General features: G+C 34.4%; 3 protein-coding genes across 3 annotated transcripts; 2 read left to right on the top strand and 1 right to left on the bottom strand.

The window, feature by feature from the left end:
- Window positions 1–3,476: 3,476 nt before the first annotated feature.
- Window positions 3,477–11,824, top strand: LOC122591106 (katanin p80 WD40 repeat-containing subunit B1 homolog KTN80.1-like). The gene is made up of 18 exons (XM_043763311.1): window positions 3,477–3,749; window positions 4,184–4,314; window positions 5,128–5,245; window positions 5,532–5,758; window positions 5,831–5,933; window positions 6,148–6,218; window positions 6,440–6,514; window positions 6,596–6,739; window positions 7,333–7,495; window positions 7,836–8,246; window positions 8,354–8,410; window positions 8,485–9,362; window positions 9,769–9,894; window positions 10,052–10,126; window positions 10,208–10,320; window positions 10,430–10,546; window positions 10,686–10,754; window positions 11,367–11,824. The coding sequence occupies exons 1-18, from the start codon at window positions 3,722–3,724 to the stop codon at window positions 11,422–11,424; spliced, it is 2,964 nt and encodes a 987-aa protein (XP_043619246.1). The 5' UTR covers window positions 3,477–3,721; the 3' UTR covers window positions 11,425–11,824.
- Window positions 11,825–14,065: 2,241 nt separating this feature from the next.
- LOC122594000 lies at window positions 14,066–18,037 on the top strand. The gene is made up of 13 exons (XM_043766471.1): window positions 14,066–14,150; window positions 14,218–14,325; window positions 14,516–14,599; window positions 14,693–14,811; window positions 15,037–15,138; window positions 15,330–15,446; window positions 15,540–15,605; window positions 15,728–15,794; window positions 15,938–15,991; window positions 16,586–16,666; window positions 16,978–17,004; window positions 17,289–17,321; window positions 17,713–18,037. Exons 1-13 carry the CDS (start codon window positions 14,079–14,081, stop codon window positions 17,848–17,850), a joined length of 1,068 nt encoding a protein of 355 aa, XP_043622406.1. The 5' UTR covers window positions 14,066–14,078; the 3' UTR covers window positions 17,851–18,037.
- A 714-nt stretch (window positions 18,038–18,751) lies between these two features.
- On the bottom strand, window positions 18,752–21,265 carry LOC122593398 (4-hydroxy-tetrahydrodipicolinate synthase, chloroplastic-like). The gene is made up of 4 exons (XM_043765802.1): window positions 21,026–21,265; window positions 20,510–20,590; window positions 20,115–20,349; window positions 18,752–19,578 (listed from the first exon to the last, which is right to left on the bottom strand). The coding sequence occupies exons 1-4, from the start codon at window positions 21,109–21,111 to the stop codon at window positions 18,886–18,888; spliced, it is 1,095 nt and encodes a 364-aa protein (XP_043621737.1). The 5' UTR covers window positions 21,112–21,265; the 3' UTR covers window positions 18,752–18,885.
- Between the last annotated feature and the right edge of the window lie 708 nt (window positions 21,266–21,973).

Consider the following 21,973-nt stretch of genomic DNA (forward strand, 5'->3'; position numbering starts at 1 on the left):
GAGAATGAGAATGAGGACAAGGAGACAGCTTGTGCTTCCCATGATCCCTTCCTAGAAAGCAACATTATTCAAATCTAAAATTTTATATTCTGAAAATTAATCATTTACAATAATCATAATTATAATAAAATAATTTCTCCGTATAGTTTACTTATTATTACTGATATTAAGAAGAAGGAGGTTCTTACAAGACAATTGAAAAGAATAAAAACAAGCAAGTAACATGCTAATAGATTTTATATGTTTATATGAAGAATATTCTTTTTTCCAAAGTAAAAAGTTTCAATTAAATATAGAAGAATTGGGTTGACAGAGGAAGTCTATCTGAAAGCTTGGATTTGACAAGACTCAATTTCAAGTTTAAGAATGACAAGGTTTTCATCCAATATGTTGTTATGTCTTTAAACGGACTATTGAAGGGTTCTTCCACCAATAAGGTTTGGGTGAGAGACTTTATAGCGTGACCTAATTAAAACAACATAGTTTAAACTCTATTATGATTTGTACCCGTTAAAAAAAAATTACATATGGAAGAAAGAAAATCTTCGATGTTTTGTATTTGTATCATTGTATTTATGCAAATGAGGGATTTTAACTTTTACACTGTATTCTCGAATTTTTATTAAAAGAAAATAAAAGAGAAAATTGGATAGAGGAAGAAAGGATAGATAATTACATAAAAAAGAGGTATTCTCGAGTTGAAAGAAAAGAAAAGAAAGTTGATAGTTAAATGTATTTTTGAGTTAGAAGAGAAGGAAAAGAAAGGATAAAAATATACAATTTTATATTTATAGCCTTGTAGTAATTAAAACCTTTATATAAGTTTGAGGGGTATAATAATAATTTCACCACTTTTCCTTCCAAATCTTGCCAAAAGCGGCAAGAAAGTTTTGGAATCAAAACATCCTATTTTTCCCTTTTTTCCCTTCCCTTTTTTTAAAACAAAAACTTAAAAATACAAAAACTAAAAGTTTCTTACCCTTTCTTTTCTTATCTCTTCAAAATAAAACTCAAAAATGCACTCTTAGGGATGTATTATACATCTCACCTCCCCATACCCCTTTTAGAGATTGAGTACAGTTGTTGTGTATTAGTCATTCTAAGGGTATTTTAGTAAATGTCGGATACGATATTGAACACGTTTTTTAGATCCCGTGTACTGTTTTTACAAACTTACTATTGCTATAGTGAGTAAAATTCGTACAATTGTCATCGGGGTATAGTACACCTTTGGTACCACAAATCTATGGAAATATGGAAATGAAGTTATGAACAAACTGGCGGTTGTCCTTTTTCTTTGTTGATGTATAAAAAGAAACATATTTATACTAAAAAGAGGAAAAATATTTGATCTTTCTAAACTTTGATCTAATAACCATATACATGTAATTTAGTTATTTATCGTCAATGTCATGATCTTCTTTTTAGAACAATTGTTATGAGGATAATTTAAATGGATTGTTTTATGACAAAATATACTGTAAACCAAAAAAATATATGATGACATATCATAATATATATCACAAAAAATCATGGTAAGTATCAATAAGAAGATAATGCGTCTCGACATATATGCAACCGGTACATTATGGAATCCTTGATTACAACCGCCTATTTATACTATGTTATAAAAGAAATAGCCCTTTTTATTTATGGAAGTGTTGAAAATATGTAATATTTTCACTTAGCACCCCTTAAAATATTTCAACGTACACTACCCATAACATTAATGATTAATTTACACTACCAATCCTTTATTCTTTAATATATTTTCGTTAACCATTTACATCAATTATCTACACCACTCGACGTTGTCTCCACCACCAACACTCGCCCCCCATTACAACGGCATTGTCACGACCACCGCCGCATTGCGCGGGTAACGTGCTACTATAGCTAAACAAGATTCGAACATTACTTTTGATTCTTCCTACATACACCCTATGATATATTTTTAAGAAAATGCTAGCGAAGTCATTAGGACTTCAATTAATATGCAAAAATTTTTTTTATATTTTTATATCAAGAGTCTATCTTATGAAATTAATGATAAATGTAATTGTATAATTAACAAAACCCTTAAGATTTTAATTAACGTTATCCCTGAATTGGTATATATGTTTATTTTTTATTGATATAATCCGACCCTATATATTGCCTTTGAGGTGGAATGATAGTGTTATGTATTTTTGTCTTTGAAAATTTGGCAAATCCCACATGCCACATGGGTTTCCATAGTTGTTTGAATGATGAAAATTACCAAGTATTGAATATTTGCATATGCTAACTAATAACTACACACCTAATTTTTTTCCACATAACTACACACCTAATATTGATTAAAATGTTGGTCTAGTATTAAAAACTTGCAGACCTTTTCGATTATTTTCAAATTAATATTTGTAGGAAACATGATCTATGATTTAAGATCTTTTAACGTTCTTCATATACTCACCCAATTATCACACTCGCAAAGTCACAAATCACAATACACATTGTCAATTTATACATTAATAGGGTCTTACTCTCTTCCATATACTTCCATGCCAAGTCAATAATAATACGTACGTACCCAAGATTCATTTTCGGGAAAAAATGACTTCACATATAACATGTCATAATCAAGTATAATCACGAAAGGGAGACGGATTTATTATGACCAATAACAGAAACAATGTGGAACAAATATATGCCACTAGATTTTGTGGCCAAAGTATCAAATGCTAAAAGTTTGTTTATTTTGTTAATTTTGTAACATGGGTTTGCTTAACATGTTAAACTTTTTTTAAATCATTTTTAGATATGAAAACTTTTAAATATGCATTGTGGTGGGCACATGAAATCCTTTTTAGATTTATATTATTTTTGATAAAAAGTAAAAGAGTAGAAGATGAAGTGAAAGTATTGTTGTCAAGTATGTTAGCATAAAATTGTTGATGCACACCGATGTGATAAAAGTTAGGAAAAAAATATTAATTGTTTCTTTAAAGTTATGAATTACTCTTGAATAACGAGAATTTTTAATATATATTGTGTTACCGGTTTGAGTTAGAAAGGTCTTAAAAAGATAAATCCTAAATTTAAATTTCTTATTTAAAACATTTATTATCCGAAAATTTGTAAGAAAAAATCACCCAAACTCATCAAAATGAAAATTACATACATATGGTTGACACATATATGAAAAAAGTAGTAATTAAATGTTGTGTAACAAAGATTAATCTTGTCATCACAGCCAAGGAAAGGAAAATTCCCTGCAAAGAAAGAACCTCAACCAAGAGAGAGTCGAGGGTGCAGCAGACACCACATGGTCAATTAGCTGTCCTTTTCTGTAATTTCACGACCAAAGTAAAAAGGAGGGGGGCAATTTCGTAAATCATCATCTACTTGTTCAATCGACATTCACAAATCAAGTTATGGTGTGAAACTGAAGACGCTCTCTTATTATTATTATAATTTTTAAAGACAAAAATACACACTTTTTCTCTCTCATAGACACACAGTGGTAGTAGTAGTAGTAGATGCGTGAGAGCACGTCATCTAAAAATACAAAATCCACTTCTTTCCGGTGAATTTTGGTACACAAATTCTCTCACTCAATACATAGTTACATACATATATAGATATAGATAGATACAAAGAGAGTGTGTGTGTATATATATAGGTTCCAGCTGACTTCATCACCAGCACCGACACTCTTGAATAGTAGCTCCTGTGTGAGATGGATGATAAACGTGGATATAAATTACGTATCCTTTTTTTTTTTCTCTGATTATTATCATTTTTTTTTTACTTATAATTCTTGTTTATCTAAATAAATATAAAATATCCACACCTCAATTTTTGTTCAATAATTATTGGATTTCTGATATATATATGATACTGAGCATTGTAATGTATGATCTTTTTTTGTTTTAATTTGATATTTACTGATGTAAAAAGTTTTACTATCTACTTACTTGATGTGAGGGAAACATTTGGAATGGAAGTTTAGGGATTTAAAATTTAAAATTTTATATCTGAATGGTAGGATTTGGTATAGTTCACATTGTGTGTGTGTGTGTGTGAATTTTTTTTTTTTTTAAATTATTTATTTACCTAATCATGGATTAATTATAGGGATGACAATGTTTACTGATGGTTGAAAAGGTCTTTTTTTTTTCTTTAACTGAATTAAATATAGAGGAGTTTGTGGCGCATTCTGCAAATGTGAATTGTTTAAAAATCGGAAAGAAGACAAGGCGGAACTTCATTACAGGTGGTGATGATGAAAAAGTTAATCTTTGGTCGATTGGGAAACCAACGCCTATAACGGTTAGTATAATTAAAAGTGAATTTTTTGTTGTGGCAATTTTGTTTTGAGTATATGATACTATGTTGCTACTTAGTTGTCGATTTCATGCTTAGTTTGGTTAGTTAGATATTATGGGAAACCGGAAATTCAGAATCTTTAAGGCATTTTTTACACAGGATACCAGTTGTTAAAGAAAAAAAGCCCTTGCCATTTTTTGTTGTATCCTAAGATTTCATCCATTTCATATACAGTATACCATGGCTGAACTATGTTAAGAATCCGATAACATTTATGCTATCAATGTCAGTTCTTAGGCCAATGAACGCATGGTAGCAGGATTGCAGGAGGGGTTGTGGCTTCATTGCTTCAACCAAGCCATAGTTGAAGTAGAAGAAAGAATCATGTTATACTTTTAAAAACGTTGAATTATCTTTGGTTGTGTTATGAGAAACATCTGACTAGTCAACCGAGTATATACCTAGGAATGTTATATTTTGATATAGTTCAACCTGAAAAATTATATGTTAATATCGTGGTGAAACTACTACTCCCATCATACAACAAAATGCATCGTTTGTAATGAACAGTAGTTACATACTGTTTTTTGTGACTCTTGATTATATGTCTACAAAACCCCTTAATATGAACAAAATAAGGAAACTTTGGACCGCATTCGAATCTACCAATATCTAGTATTGATAACTTTGGACATAAATTGTAACTGCAAAGAGAGATGTTGCATTTTATTCTTTTGGTAGGAAGTAAAATTCTTACACCATATCCTGTGCCTGACTATGAATGTGTCAATGTGCTTTCCTTTTGGTGTGATGCAGAGCCTAAGTGGTCATACGAGCCCTATTGAATCTGTAGCTTTTGACAAAACAGAAGTTTTAGTGGCTGCTGGAGCTTCTTCTGGTGTGATAAAACTTTGGGATCTGGAAGAGACAAAGGGTAAGCTGGTTAATTACGTATCGATTACATAAATCTAATGTCATCGTTTGCAGTCAGTTATATAATGAATTGTAGATTTAAGATATGCATGTTAAACAGAATGTTGTCACTGAATTTCACCGATTGAAATACTTTATTGTGGTGGTTTTGGAACTATAGATAGTAGTCGAATCTTGATCTCATATTGTTCTTTTAGTGTGAAATTTCTGTCTGCAATATTTTCTGTGTAGTTCATATAATCCAAAGTATTTTCTGTTTAATTACCAACTCTTTCTTTGACATGCAGTGGTTCGTACTCTGAATGGACACCGATCCTATTGTACATCACTTGAGTTTCATCCCTTTGGTGAGTTTTTGGCATCGGGTTCCATGGACACTAATCTAAAGATCTGGGATTTTAGAAAGAAAGTGTGCATTCACACATATAAGGGACATAAACGAGCTGTTAGTACTATCAGATTTAGTCCTGATGGTCGTTGGGTGGTATCAGGGGGACTCGATAATGTTGTAAAGGTATGATCTCTCGGCCATGCCAGCTCATCAAGAGTTATCATTGTGGTTGAGTTTTAACCGTTAGTCGGACAGATATGGGACTTAACAGCTGGAAAGCTTTTACACGAGTTCAAGTTTCATGAAGGGCACATTCGATCCATGGATTTTCATCCTCTCGAATTTCTTCTTGCAACAGGTACGGGTTGGATGTTGTATCAATACACAGTTTTCCTTCAACTATATTCTTCAATGTCAATCCTATTGCTGCTATACATAAATTAGCAAGAAAAAGCATATTGTTTACCTGTGTTTGTGGCATGATAATGTACTTCATGTTAAGCATTACATGATATGACTTTTTTTTTTCCTATGTGGTTCGCTAAGTGTACTAACATAAGCACATGTTCCAGGTTCTTCTGACAAAACTGTAAAATTTTGGGATTTGGAGACCTTTGAATTGATTGGATCAACTCGACCAGAGGTACCAATTGTCGCATGCTCCCCTTACTTCACTGCACACGGTCTTTGGGAAACAAATTCCTAACTTTTATATTATAGTTTAAAATTCAGTCTGTTGGTGAATTTTATGCTACACTGGATTTCGATTTATACCCTATAAAACAGTAGCGAAAATCTTTCTTTAAAGGTCTTTTAGCATATATGTGACTTATACAACCAACAACTCTCTTCTTATCTATCCAGGCAACAGGCGTACGGTCAATTACATTTCACCCAGATGGGAAATCTGTCTTTTGTGGGTTAGATAGCAGTTTAAAGGTATAAACATTTTTTCATTATATATTATTTTATGTTTTGAATATATATTTGGCTAACCTTGTATGTCCTTGTTTACTTCAGGTGTATTCATGGGAGCCTGTTATTTGTCATGATTCTGTTGATATGGGATGGTCAACATTGGGCGACCTCTGCATCGATGATGGGAAGCTATTGGGATGTTCATATTACCAGAACTCAGTTGCAATTTGGGTGGCGGATACTACGGTAGCTATTCCATTAACCAAATTTCATACTGCTTCTATTTCTATATAATCAACTGTAGAGGTGGAAAAATGAGAGTCAGGTAGGTTGGGTAACTATCAAAACAGGCTTGGTCAGAATCCGTATATCTGTTGTGAGTTAAAACATGTTGGATTGGGTATTGCCGAAAGGATTGATCCTTGTGGGTTTAAGTCTCACTTGAGACCGTTGCTGTAAATAATTATATATTAAGTGGTTGTAGGGTGTGATTCTTTGCTTTTCGGAAATAATAAATTATATTAAATAATCTTGGGTTTCTTAATAAGTAATTTAGGTGGTTTTATGCATTTGACCCATTTCCTTTTAGTTATATTGCTCAGCGCCTCAGCCTGTTTTGACCCTTTTATAAATAAAACACATCCCTAATTGTAACCTGATCAAAAATTGCCACCTCTATCATTCTGTTAAGTGTGTGTATATATATATATATTTTCTCTTTTTAAATGCAATCAAGTATATTACTGGTTACAAGTTTAGTGTTAACCTTGAAGTGCATAAACTTTTTTAGAGGGCAATAGAAAAGCTTGATGAGTTTTTGTTTGTTTTGATTTGTGAAGCTTATTGAACCACATGGGCGTAGCATATTAGCTGAGGGAAAAACCTCTGTGCAGACAAAATTAAAACCCCAGCAAGATCCAACAGAGAGAGTTAGCGGACCTAGAAGATCAACCATGTCTTCAGATGATGACACCAAGGACATAAAAAATATATATGTCGACTGTAAGCTGTCGAAGCATTTACTTACTAGTTTATGTTGAATGCATGATTTTTAGATGTTTTTAGGAACATCTAGTATGAATAGAGATGGGTCTTATTATTCTCACTTCAAAAAGTTTCCAAGATAGGAAAAACTGCATTCTTTTTGTGATTTTGAAAGTAAAATAGTATGATTTCAAACTTCCAATTTTATAAAGTGCTGTTTTCCCCTCATTAATAACACTGGACATACAGGAAATACTTGAAAGTCTATTTAGCAACATACTATATCTTTCAGTTTTTGCCTTCGTTGTTGTGATTAACTTTCTGTTACTATAATTTCGGGTTTCCTGTCATTCTGTAGGTGTGACTCCTGTTGCTTCAAGAAAGTTACCAACTCTGTTGAACTTACAAAACCCAAAAGAGATTGATAACTTGGCTACTCGTAAACCAGTTCTTGTACCCAAAGCTATTGGGCAGAACATTGATAATTCTGCAAAAGACTCGTCCAAGAAAGAATTTATCATTAATGAACAGGATACCACTGCTGTATCACTTAGGCCATCTCATAGGCGAAGACCATCTATTACCAAATTAGATACGGAGGGGATGTCGATAATTCCTGAATCTGGATTATATAGTGGATCAGATACTGCTACAGTTGCAAACTTTCAGAAAAGGCTTTTTGTAGACGATGCTGCTAAAGGTTCCCCCATGGAGGAAGCTCCAATCTCTACATGTGTCACAAAAGAGATTCAAAAGGCTTCATCTCCAGGTACACTATTACAGAAAAACCATTAAGTCTTTACCTGTCACGGTGGCTACCACATTGCTTTATATGTGAAAAATTGTTGCTAACTTGCAATACTTTCATCATTGCAGGTGTTAGGTCTGTCGATTTAAACAAAGAGTTGAATTCTATTAAATATGTGAATGGAGGTAGCTATTTAAATGTTATTTTGTGTTTCTCAGGTAAACGTTAAATTTTGATTACCTACATTCTCCTTGTGCAGTGGCTGTTGTAAATGGAAGGACTCGTAGTCTGGTCGAGAGATTCGAAAAGAGAGAAAAGTTGAACACCGATGAATGTCAAACGCCTGATCTACCAACCCAGATAGAGACCAAAACCGATATGCCTGGTACAATAGTAAATCAATCATTTGATGCAGTCCCTTGTGAAATACCCGAGACCAGAACAACCCCGTTGGTGCCTTTTGAAGAACCCGAAGTCAAAACATCATACATACCAGAAAAGACACCTCCTGTGTTGGCTACTAGAGAAACTGAAGCCATTGCACCCACCATTCCTGAAAAAGGAGCTGATACAGTCACCAGTGCAGCAACTGAAACATCACCGATGCCATTAAAGGAACCTGATATTTCTGAAAAAACTAACAATGTAACACTGGCCATTCCGGAAAAAAGAGCTGATATAGGCTTCAGCGCAACAACTGAGGCTAGATCATCTCCGGTGGTACAAAAACTTGATGTTGCCCCTCCAGTGGTTGTGCAGAGACCGAGGACTGCGCCTAGTGTGTTACCTGAGAAAGGTAAGGCATCACCCATGCAAAGATCTGTGAGTTCACGTCGTGTAATTTCTGAGAGAGTTAGATCATCTTCAATGTTGGTTTCACGGAAATCTAATGCTTCCCCTCGCTTTACACCTGAAAGAACCAAAACCTCACCAGTGGGCGTAGTCCCGAGGCATGATACTCCCAATAGAATGATACCTGAAAGAACTAAAACCTCAACAGTGGTGGTAGCTCCAAGGCATGATACTCCCAATCGCATGATACGTGAAAGAACTAAGACCTCACCTATGATCACAGTCCCGAGGCATGATGCTTCCAATCGCATGATGCCTGAGAAAGCTAAATCGTCCCCATTGCTGGTAAGATTCTTATTCTGTTTTGACACTCTTCTCTGCTAGAGCCAGTCGGCCAGGTGGCAAAAATGACCTGTCTGGCCAGGTTTGGCAACAGGCCATTACTTCCGGTTGATCCGCAAACAACTTATTTGTTCAAAGGAACATTATAAAATGTTAATCTGTTAACAGTTATAATCTAATCTTTGAATGAAGCGGCTATGGAGTTGTGTGCATTAGAAGGGGGTTAATGTAATTACGACCAGTTCACTCTATTTGATCTGCTCTCTTTTTATCTGATTTTTAATTCAACTTATTTAACAAGATAAAGATAAGACACAAAGTGACCCATTTATAGTCCATCTAAATGTTTGAAAGTATTAGGCATAAATAGAATGCAAGTAATTAGTCTGTAATTTTTGGCTACTTGCAGGATGATAGCATACAAGTTAGTGACGAAGATTTGATGTATAAGCAGGACGATGATGTTGCTGAACTGTTGATGCTAAACCATGATGTGTTTGTAAGTAGTCTACGGTCTCGCCTGACAAAACTCCAGGTAGCTTATACTGGCTAATGAAGTCTACTCTTAGCTATAACTTGCATGCTAGTAGTAATCATGTTTTTCCAGTTTCTTGTTATTTTACCATAATGTATAACATTTCTTCTGAAATGATAAACTGTGTTGAGCTTAAATATTTATGCTGCACTTTCAGGTGGTACGGCATTTTTTTGGGCAAAATGACATGAAGGGTGCTATCAATGCCTTGCGAAAGTTGCCAGATCATGCTGTGTGTATTCATTGCATAAACTATTTGTTTTGTGAATCCACCCTTCATATTATGTCATCTGAAAAGTGAGTTTCTTTACAGGTCCAGGCAGATGTGGTCAGTATTATGATGGAAAAATTGGATTCTCTAACGTTAGATGTCTTCTCTGACTTGCTGCCTATGCTTTTGAATTTACTTGATAGCAAGACCGAGCGGTAATTGTTTATTTATATTAGTATTACCAAGTGGTTTTAAAGATATGAAGTTGTTGGTCGATAGCAAGAAACTGTCGCTAATGTTTTGTCGGAATTACAAATCATGCAGGCATATAAGTGTATCACTTGAACTATTGTTGAAGCTTGTGGCCGTCTTTGGGCCAGTAGTCAGCTCGACGGTTTTAGCACCTCCAACTGTGGGAGTTGATCTTCATGCAGAGAAAAGGTCTATTTTGTCAGTTTCCCATTGGTGTTTTTCTATTTTTTTCATTAATAAATGATAGTTCTTACATCTAGTTTCCCCGCTACAACATGTTGTAGTTCCACTATACACCAACTTATGATTTTCTAAAACTCAATTACAGACTTGAACGTTGCAATGAATGCCACATACAGCTCCAAAAGATCAACAAATGCCTCCCGGCTATTATAAGGTAAGAATCTTTTTAAAGTCGGTGGGTACAGTAAAATCTCACCTAACACTTTCTTAATAACAGAAAGGAGTATATACGAACGCTAGGCAACTCATTTATAAGCAAAACCTAAATTAATTACTTATATGTTTGAGGGTTAAGATGTGGCTCCATAACCCCCCCCCCCCCCCCCCCCCCCCCCTCCGCTTCTCCCAGGGGTTGTGGCTCTGCTGCTTCTGATAGTTTAAGGGAAATGTAAAGTCCCTATCTACCTATTCTATAAATAGATTTTTAAAAACAAGTTGATTGGTATAAGAGAAAAAAATGCTTTTGACATGTGTTATCTAATGGATGGATTAAGTTGATTTTTAGACTCACCAATTGGTCATCTCCCCTTTTTCCACTGGATCTTGAATGTCATTTTAGGCCAATTTTTCTATTAAATTCATGAATACTCATTCTCTCTGAAATTGCAAACCTTGGTTAGTAGGGCACCTACTGTGGATACTGCTGCTAGGCCAATGTTTTTATAAATTGTAACTCACACACCCTTATAAAGCACCTTAGATACACCTGTGATGTTTGCTCGGCCAATGGTATAGAACATTTTTCACACTTATCTTTGTTTTGCAGGCGAGGCGGTTTGCCAGCACGATGTGCTCAAGAACTAAATTTCATCCTTCTAAAATGATTCCCTTGGAACACCCCACAAGAACTAAACTGTAGTCCAAAAATCATGATTTGCTCTGAACATCCCACAATAACCGAATTCAATTCTTCAAAAGTCATGATCCACACAGATACCCCACAATTTTGTCCCCATGATTTCTTTCGTTTGCAATATCGCAGTGCCTTGGATGCAAACGAAAACGACAACCTGTAGATAGTCGGAGTAAGCCAGTTCATGATTGCTAATTTCAGTCAGAACTTGAGCTCTTGTCAAAAATAACATAGCGGAATCTCTTATGTGCAAATGTGAATGTGTAAATTATTGATGAATGATGATTATGATTTTGTAATTTGCATTAGTAAATAAATATATGTAGATGGTTCTTCCAGCAATGAAAAACAATGGAGGATGTTTTTGATTATGCCATTGGGTCATTTTTGTTGCTAATTATTCAAAAGTATGTGAAATTGTGAACTAATGTTACACTTCAATTGTAACATGTTTTACCGAGAGGTTTTTTTATTTTTTTTATTTTTTAGCTTACGACCATTGCTACAAGTACTGATTTTGTTTTAGTACGGGTCAATATTTAACTTTCGCCGCAGTTTTAAGTAAGATTTGATGTGATTTTTCTTTTGAAGTAAATCACAAGCCTGACAGAAAATCTTTGTTTTGTAGTTTTTGTATCACGCAGTGCTGTATTTCATTATCTTGAGGTGTCAAATACAATTTTAACAGAAAATCTTTCGTTTTGCTGTATTCCAGTTTTAGAAAGTCGACTGTGTATAGTTTGTCTCTCTATCTCCAACTTCAGACCATTTTGCTCTCTTACTTGACAAAGCTTGTACTCTTAATGCGTCTCTTTCATCGAACATGTAGTATCTTTCCCTCTCCTCTTGCAAAACTAATAACTCTGTTTTTGGGGCTTTCCATGAAAAAATTTCAAAAAAACCCATAGTTTTCAATAAATAAACAAGCCCTTAATTGTTATGTGTCAACTCAAAGGTAAGTAATCACCAATAAGCTACACCGACATGTTTGATGGTATGTGTTTATTTTTTTAAAACATTTTTTACATTCTAGTGTTATTTGCCATGCTAGTTTTATACAGTACAACAAACTAACAAAGCATCAAAGTTATGAATTGTGGTTGGAAATTGAAATTAAAAAAAAAAAAGAGGGAAGAATTTAATTTAGATTCGGCGCGCCTCGTCCGTCGTCGAGCTAGGACGATAAAACACATGCAAATAATAAATACTCGCAAAAATATAGAAATAAATTTATTTTATTTTTTTCACTCACTCACTTCAAAACTTGAGAATTGGGCGTTGCTACACATGCAATTCATTCAAATCAAATAAGCTAATATTGATTTCATTTCGATTGAGTAACAATTTCGCCAAATATATTAAAAATGAGAGTATATACATATGTATAAATCTAATTCTGGTGATCAGCTGGTGTTAATTTCTCAACGGAATTTAAGTAGTTACAGAATAGACTGATGATCTATACATGTATTCAATCTCATGTACAGGTCCGTTTGTTTTCTTTAGATTTTTATTTCATTATATCGTTTACTTTGCATCATTTCTGTCCAATCTTGTCAGAATTCTGATAATTAATTATTCACTCAATATATACGAATTCATCTGAATTCTGATGATGTGTTTGAATATAATCTTGTAATGCATGTGTTGCAGGCAATCAAGTCATAATGTTATCATTGTTTAGGCAAATTAATCCCTTTTCTCTGTAACACACATTTGGAAGGTTAATTACATGCAGATTGGGTATCCAAAAGTGATATAGAATATTGATATTAAAATTTAGCTAAACACGCAGTAGATTTAACAGTGTATGAATGTGTAAAACATGAATATTTCGTGTATTGCCAGGTGTTGTTATTGTACATATCACTAACAACCTACGCACTAATTGCAATTCAATACATTTTGGTAGTTAATAAGCTGCATATATATAGTGGAGAGAGGGACTACCCTGACCTCTATCTATAGCTACTTAGCTAGCCAGCAGTTTAATGTTGACATCTGATTGGGTCTTGCAAGTACTCTTTTGTGGCAGAGAGTGTCTATTTATCTACCATTTTCTTCAGTTTGTTAGTTGAGACTAGGACACTAACTGAGTTGTTTAAGGTGGAAAACTTTATGTCCTACTTTTCTCACCATTAGTTTCGTGGGTTGGTCGGGCTAGGTACATAGATATCTCTCCTAGTTTTTTTGTTTTATTATACAGTAGTAGTTTTCAAACTGAAGCTTGCAACTTATAATGCAGCATATTCATGTAGGTTACTTTCACCGACTTAGTAATGTATTCTTAAATTTAGTGGATTAAATCTCATTACTCATCCACTTATCTCTAGATGAGCTTAATTAGTACTGTAGTTGCTTTATGTGTGTTCATTACTGCAGTTTGGTGTGAAACAGGTTACATGAAAAAGAGTAATTGTCTATGAGGAGGTTTAAACTATGGAGGAATCTTGTACGGAAAAGGCAAATTCAATATGATTCAGTAAGTTTGTATGGCTATGTATATACCAGACAGTTTTATTCCTTTTGCAAATTATGTTGAAATACATAGTTAGCATTCGAGATTTCTAAGTGGATTCTAGTCATTATGTGCAGAGACTTTGTCAATCCATCAAGAGAACATTCATGGTAGTTATCTGTACAATAATGTTGTATACTGCATACAGAACTACACATTTTCAGCATTCGAGTATAAAGGTATGCTTGTATATGTTTAGAGTCCTTTAAAGCATGAAACGGATGTTAATACCCTGTTATTATCTAGGTATATCCATTATCTTACAAAGGGTTGAAGGGTTTGCCTCATGGTATAGTGGAAGCTAACTCTGACTTGGAATTGAAATCCTTATGGTCAAATGATTCAAAATTAAAGGTAACTTTCACCGGTGTTGTCCTGTATGTAAATGTATAGTTCATTTCGCACATAAAAAGCTGGTCTTGTCACATTCTAAATTGATATCTCTTTTCTCCATCGATTTTCTGTTCTATTAGGCTTGATATGCAGAGCATTCTTGTTCAGTTATTTCAGTTTCTTTAAATGTATAAAATGTTATGCATATCAGGCTTATGTTTCCAGTCCTCGAAACTTGCTGGCGATGCCGGTTGGTTTGAAACAGAAGCAAAATGTTAATACCATTGTTCAAAAGGTATGTAATGCATAATATGATCGTTTTTTGAGCTTGATAGATATCTTCGATATCAATCACATGAATGATAATAAACCAGCTACTGTGTTTCAGTTTCTTCAAGAAAATTTTACAATTATTTTATTCCATTACGATGGGAATATGGATGGATGGTGGGATCTCAAGTGGAGTAAAAAGGCTGTACATATCATAGCTGATAACCAAACAAAGTGGTACGGCTCACTTCTATCAATTACAATCTTTTAGAATGTATGGCACTATGACAACTGATCTATATTGATAGTAATAGATTCATCATATTCGTGCATTGGAACTTTCCAATAATTAATATATATAATATATATAGTCACATCAATTATGAGTTTCTCATGTGGTTGTATACTTGTATCCTAAAGTTATCTACTCCGTAATTAGCTGTACATCGAAAAGTGTTTCAGGTGGTTTGCAAAAAGGTTTCTACATCCAGCTGCCGTTTCACTTTACGATTATGTATTTCTTTGGGATGAAGATCTAGGTGTGCAGCATTTTAACCCCAGAAGGTACAATTAATCTGCCAGTTACATCATTTTTTAATTCTATAATATCCTGATTTTGTTATAGAACTCTTTACTTTCACAATTGGATGTACATATGTACCAAGAAAAGAGTACACATTGATTTTAGTCACAATTACAATACGAATTCAAAAGAAAGAAACGCCATTATAATTTGTACTGTATTATAATTGCAGATACTTGGATCTTGTTAAACAAGAAGGGCTGGAGATATCTCAACCAGCTTTAGATCCAAAATCAACAGATATACATCATAGAATCACAGTACGAAGAAAGAAACTTAAGTTCCACAGGTGAATAGATGGGCTATTGCAGAGGTTCATACAATATCATCTCATATATTTTCTACAGTACTAATATCTATATATATACGTGTTTACATACAGAAGGGTTTATGACCCAAAAGGTAGTGTAAAATGTACAAGAACTAGCAAGGGGCCACCATGTACAGGGTAAGTGGCAGGTCTGCCGTTCTTACATGGACTTAAGCAGCTAGTTGCTTTGGATATTATTTAATTTATATAAAGAAGTGATTGTTTAGATAAAACAGTAGTGATGTCTTTTGAATATGCAGTTTTGTAGAAGGAATGGCTCCAGTGTTCTCAAGAGCTGCATGGCATTGTGCGTGGCATCTTATACAGGTTCCTTTTACCACAAGATAGCTTACAAACTCTGTTCTACTTTATATATCCATTCATAAATGTTGGCACAACTAGAATGAATTTCACCCAATATAATTAATTTCCATTTTTGGGCCTCATATAATTTCCCCATGTACTTCCAGAATGACCTAGTTCACGGATGGGGAATGGATATGAAACTTGGCTATTGCGCGCAAGTAAGTTCTGCTTCCATAAACTGCTCTCAACATCTCAAATTAAATGCGAAGTCTGATTGGGTAATTGATGAAACCATGAGTACTATAGTTAAATCTAGTTGTAACCAAATGTCAATGTACCACTGTATAGGAACATTTGCAATGTTTAACGATTAAATCATTTCATCTAACTTTATTGGTTTGTTTATGGGTAACCTCAACTAAAACTTCAAACAAATGATGATGTATATATGAAGTTGTAAGCACGTGATATGCCTATTTAAATCCTGCAGCTCCCTAAAAAATTTTATACGCCCAAAATTGTTGGATTTTCAATCATCCTACTTTCATTTAGTACTAATGGGTGACTGGAAACTTTTGGATGAAACTATGAGAAGAAATTTAGTACTATGATTTTGAACTAGCTATCGTATTTTCAAAAGTATGTAATATTCTTAATGTGGATTCAGTACCTTGGCAAGTAATGCTACCAATATTCTATATGATTATGTACTGGAGTTTCTTTTTCTATTTCTGGACACAAGTTTTAGCATCCAATGATCCATTGACTCTTGATGCTTTATATAATGAACTAATCTTGTATGCATTTTTCAGGGGTCGAGAAATGTGGGAATTGTGGATACTGAATATGTTGTACATCAGGGAATACAAACATTAGGGGGGCCTGCAAAAAAGGTGTTCCTTCTAACGTCTTAATAAGTGTCATTTTCTTTACAAGCAAAGTTTAAAAGCATCACAATTAAATCTTTGCTAATTTTGAACTAATTGTATACAAAACAGTAACCAGTTTTTAAAAAAAGCCAGCCCTGTGTTATTACAGAAAACAGGGACACAAATATGATAATCTCTTTGTGATGACAAATTCATATAACAGTCTGGTTTCTGTTAATAGTTATAGCTATCAGATTTTCATAGTTCATCTATAGCTTCATCTGTCTGTTTGCCTTCAGATTATTTAACCAACCATGTTTAAATTCTCATTGCAGGCTTCAAATGATGCCAATTTGGCTAAGGTATTATAGATTTGCCTTCCAAGTTCTAACTCTTTCACTACATCTCAAACATGGAAGAATGGACGTGTGATCGGACTAATCTTGCCATTTATTTTCTAGTTTTATAAATAATTAAAATACCAAATATGATATAAAAAATTGTAGTTTTGAATTAATAGGCTAGTTTTTTTCTTACTGAACAATCTAACTTTAACCTATATATTATGTACATTGATTAAATTGTTGAATTACTTTTTTACTAGTTTGACATGCTCATGTTAGCGGTTGTTCAAATTTTTCCTCAGGGACATCATCGTGCTTTTGATATGCGAACAGAGGTAAGGCAACTGCAAATCTGAGTTTCCCTTCATTAGTAACCTTTACTCTCAGTTGTCATTTTTCATAGTATCAGCAATCACAGATATTAGTAACAAATTAGGCAACCAATAAACAAAGAGAGGCTTTTATGTTGTTTCCCCTGATTGAGCAATTACTGTTCCGATTCTAGTATACAACTCATGAATCTAACACTATAAAGAGTTCTTAAAAAACAACCATCATCCGACGGCTTGAATGACATTTTTACGTGAGTCCATATTTTACAAAATCCCCATTGATGATCACTTGCATAAGAATATTATTTTCTGTAGGTATGGCTCGTAAAACTTTTGTTGGCTCCCAATTGAGTTCCAGTGAATTAAATTTCTGACATCTAGGTTATTGTTGCAGATAAGAAGGCAGTCAACATCAGAGCTCGAGACATTTAAACAACGATGGCAAAAGGCTATCCAGGAAGACTCAGATTGGGATGATCCATTTTCCAGAACCCATTTATACAAACAACCAACACCTACTCTTGAGTCCTGAAATTCACTCATCAGTTTTGTTTTAGGTGTCAAGATATATTAGTTAAATTTGTGTGTAGTGTATGTTCTACAAACCCATTTGAAATCTCTTCGAGGTTCACGTAGATTCAACAATCATGAGCCACTATGTTAGTTCCAAAAAATGAACAAAATTAAAGAGTAAGAAATATGTACAAGTTTTAGCAATTGCCCTCCATCTACATTGCTCTTATGTTTGACCTGAAACACCCCCTTCCATCAAACATTCTTAAGTTCCATTTATTTTTAAAGAAAATAAAAGAAATGAGAAGTTGGGAAGACAAGAGAAGAGATATTATCCTTTCAAATCATATCAATTTATTTCTTTTCCAGCCTTAAAAAAATTCAACACACCAACTTATTCTAATGAGCATCTTAAAAACCCTCACTCGTATAATTTAAAATCATGCGTTTATACACTTTCCAGTCATTGTGGTTGCACCATACATTAACAAGACCCATGTAAAAGCCAGACAAGATGACATATACAACTGCAAGTAGGACCATTTGATCATGGGTATTACAGATGTAGTAAGTGTACGTTGTAACAGAAATATTTGGTTAACTGTTTGCTTACTAATCATGTCGTAACTTGTAAACACCGTCAATAGGGACGGAACAAACTAATCTTATGAACACAAATGAACGTCGATAACTCATAAAAGACGCAAATGTGATGCATAATTTTAGCTTACAGTGTAATACCAAATTTTCATTAGGCATCTTCTGTTGCAACTTGCAACTTCCACAAAACAAAGAAATGTATCATATGTGTCACTCTACGCTTAAGAGGTTAACACTGATGGAAACAGTAACCCAGTTTTATGCTACGCATATAATAGTAATATAAAACAACAATATTGAGCAGGAAAACTACAGACATCTAAATAAAAGAGGCAAACTTCAAGCAGACAATAACTTATTCGTGAGTAAGAACATACTGTAAACTGGAAATTATCAAAAATTATACAAGGATATAAAATAGAAAATCTCTCAATTGCCAACACTATTAGCTTGACTAATAACGACCCACCAACAGAAAATCATCATCTTCAAGAACCTGAACATCTTTGTCTCCTATGAAATTCTCCCGCCCAATTTCCTTCACTATATTCACAAACTCGACCCGTTTGGCCAAAGGGAGGGGTACATATGGTAATCGAAAGATAGGTCGTATGACCCCTAACTGAGCTAAAGCTGTGTTTATCCCAATTGGATTTGGCTCACAAAAAAGCCAATTTATTAAAGGTAAAAGTTTTTTGTTAAGTGAAGGATTTTTACCTTGAAACAGTAATTCTCGCATCAAACTGGGAACCAAATTGCTAGTAACTGATATAACTCCTGTAGCTCCATGATCCCACCTTGAATCATGGCACTCGTCATCGTTCCCACTCCAAACACTGATCCCATTTTTGGTGTATTCTTTTACTCTGTCGTGACCCACACATTCCTTGATGCCTGCAAAGTTGGTGCTTTCAGCAATTGAGTAGATAACACGTGGTGGAATATCTTGACCTGTTCGGGAGGGCACGTTGTAGATAATTGAGGGACCCATTGGGAGAACACTCTGGAAGTGAGCAACCATCCCCTCTAATGAGGTTTTACCATAGTAAGGGTTGATGTGGAGGGCTGCATGCATCCCAACTGCAAACCCCTGTTCGGTTGCGTGGACTGCCTCTCGAGTTGAGTTACTTCCAGTGTTTCCAATGACCTGAGATTTATGTGGCAGCCTAGTGGTTAGGTCTCTAATTTGGACAAGTCGGGTGGGTTGGATAACTGGCAAAAAACGATTTGGGTCAACCTGTGTAGCTTTAGTGTCGAACAAAACAGCCTGGTCTTTACTAACCATTCTTAGATCTTATATACAAGTGGATAATTACTAAATGTAATACAGAGTAACATTGAAAGAAATAATAGCTTTAGGAAACCAGTCATGGTTCTTTTATGATAACACTTTAAGATGATTGTATGCGGTAAAAAAAAAAAATTCTGGTAATCTTTGATCTGTTCAACCCATTTGATATGTGTACTCTTTAATAGCTAAATTTTACAATTTAAACCTATTTACAATTTAAACCTATTTGGCATGTAGGAGCTAAACGACTGACCAAATGGTCAATTTGTAAGTTGATGGGCCAAAATTGCCACCTCCATTACATGGTTCAACCTCATCCCACTACACCAATTTAGGAACAAAATAGATTAAGGGTTCATCTATAGTTATAGCAAGTAGTGTTCCAAAATGACCTTAATTGACGAGCCAAAGCAATTGATGGTGTGGCCAATAAGCATGATGTGTTCATCCCAACTCATCAACTGGCCTTCACCGGTGGTCCCACCGACAATCACACCCTCAGCTCCGTCTTCAATTTGCATATTTACCAAAGCATCATAGGCCTCTAAATCAAACCTCCCATCAGGTAGGTAGGGCGTTTTGATGGCTGTTATCAACCGCAGTGACTTGATGTCATCCGTGAAGGTCCTTGGGTAAACAAGGAAATAGATGACATGATGCAGGTAAAAACAGAATATCGATCAAAGAAAAAAGAGATAATTATTAAACTGATTTAATGCCCTCTTAGGAGTGTGTATATCCAACTTTTATGCTTTAATTAATGACTGATTATAAGGGAGATATAGACCTGTTTTTATTTTCGAAGCTTCGCATGGGAAGATGAAAATTGGGGACTATGGCGGAAGATGGAGTTGTCCATCGCGTACTCCTAAACAACATCGAACAACGAAGAAAATGCATCTTTAGTAGTAGGCAAAAAAGAAACTGAATCGTCATAACAAATAGTAGCACCAAGCTTTGACATAAATAAGCAGCTCATGCATCCATCCAATTCTATATGTATCAAAGCCAAATGCGTACACCAACAACAATTGTAACTTGTGAATGTGTGAACAAATGCCATTTCAGGTATGATCAAGTCAATGCACAGGTGACAAACGACGATATAATAAAATAAGTTACAGAAACATGTTATATAATACGAGTAGTATGTTATAGCATTCACTGTATAACTATATTTGTTATTATTATTATTAATTTATTACAAGTATTATTTATTTTGGTATCATCTTAAAATTTGTAACTAAATGAACTTAATCAGGAAAATTTAGAAATTCTTGGCAAAATAACAACATAAGAGTACCTTTTGGGGTTTTGAGGGCGTACAAATTGGAAAACAGAGCTGCTGCTGCTTTTATATGCAGATATTTGCTGATATAGCACAGCCATCCTTCCCAATTTTCTATATATAAACACAAATAAGATGTGATGATTCAGAAACTTTTATTGTCGTCGGATTGCAATCGGAGTGATGTTGGCCGTTATTTATTTCGTGTTGCGGCGGGGGATTTTTCCGTACAACAATGGCGGCTGCTGCTACTGATTTTAGGAAAAAAAGCATTTTATATGGCTGCTACTGTTTTTCTTTAGTTTGGAGATATATTCGACTTTACTCCCTTTCATTTTGGAGTTTCCCTTTTAGGTCTCTAGACTATTACTAAATAGCAATACGGTCCCAAATATTTATGCACACATTATGTCTACGTTTTCGGTTTTATTATTATTTTTTTTTTCGAATTGTGTGGATCATTTGCTCGCAACAGGGGATCTAGTTTACGTTGTCTTAATCAGGTCCGCGCTAGAGAGCCCCTCACTCTCAATACCTAGTAGGAAGAAAAACTCCCAACTAAACCGCCCGATGACACAACTTTTAATTGAGATAAACTCATGCCCCCTTTGCAGGACTCAAATTTGCTTCACTGGAAGATTTTATTGTAAAATTCCTTCAGATGTCTTTCTCATGTCTCAAACTCGAGACCTCCAACATGTAAAGCTGATACTCAACCATTGAGCTATAATGGGAAGTACGTTTTCAGTTTTATATTTTCGGTCATGTGTTAATTTTAACTAGGCGTCGGCCATATTTTAACATATTTTTTTGTGAAATTCCTTAAAATGTCATTTTATGTCTCGAACTCGAGACTTTCAACATGTAAAACTGGTGATCAACTACTGAGTTATAATAGGAAATACATTTTAACATATCTTTTTAGCCATTGTCATCACTATTTTCAATATAAAAATAAAAGAA

This window comes from Erigeron canadensis, chromosome 3 (assembly GCF_010389155.1).
Source record: "Erigeron canadensis isolate Cc75 chromosome 3, C_canadensis_v1, whole genome shotgun sequence".
Classification (NCBI taxonomy): Eukaryota; Viridiplantae; Streptophyta; class Magnoliopsida; order Asterales; family Asteraceae; genus Erigeron; species Erigeron canadensis.

What these genes read in the sequence shown, in the direction of transcription:
- LOC122591106 (XM_043763311.1), top strand. Translation starts at nt 3,722, where the DNA reads ATGGATGATAAACGTGGATATAAATTAC. An exon ending in GGAAACCAACGCCTATAACG is followed by an intron (nt 4,315 to 5,127) that starts GTTAGTATAATT and finishes GGTGTGATGCAG; the next exon opens with AGCCTAAGTGGTCATACGAG. An exon ending in TCAAAAGGCTTCATCTCCAG is followed by an intron (nt 8,247 to 8,353) that starts GTACACTATTAC and finishes TCATCATTGCAG; the next exon opens with GTGTTAGGTCTGTCGATTTA.
- LOC122593398 (XM_043765802.1), bottom strand. Translation starts at nt 21,111, where the DNA reads ATGGCTGTGCTATATCAGCAAATATCTGCATATAAAAGCAGCAGCAGC. An exon ending in CGCCCTCAAAACCCCAAAAG is followed by an intron (nt 20,591 to 21,025) that starts GTACTCTTATGT and finishes GATGTTGTTTAG; the next exon opens with GAGTACGCGATGGACAACTC. An exon ending in AGCTTCGAAAATAAAAACAG is followed by an intron (nt 20,350 to 20,509) that starts GTCTATATCTCC and finishes TGTTTACCCAAG; the next exon opens with GACCTTCACGGATGACATCA.
- LOC122594000 (XM_043766471.1), top strand. Translation starts at nt 14,079, where the DNA reads ATGGTAGTTATCTGTACAATAATGTTGTATACTGCATACAGAACTACA. An exon ending in TTCAGCATTCGAGTATAAAG is followed by an intron (nt 14,151 to 14,217) that starts GTATGCTTGTAT and finishes GTTATTATCTAG; the next exon opens with GTATATCCATTATCTTACAA. An exon ending in AAGGGGCCACCATGTACAGG is followed by an intron (nt 15,606 to 15,727) that starts GTAAGTGGCAGG and finishes TTGAATATGCAG; the next exon opens with TTTTGTAGAAGGAATGGCTC.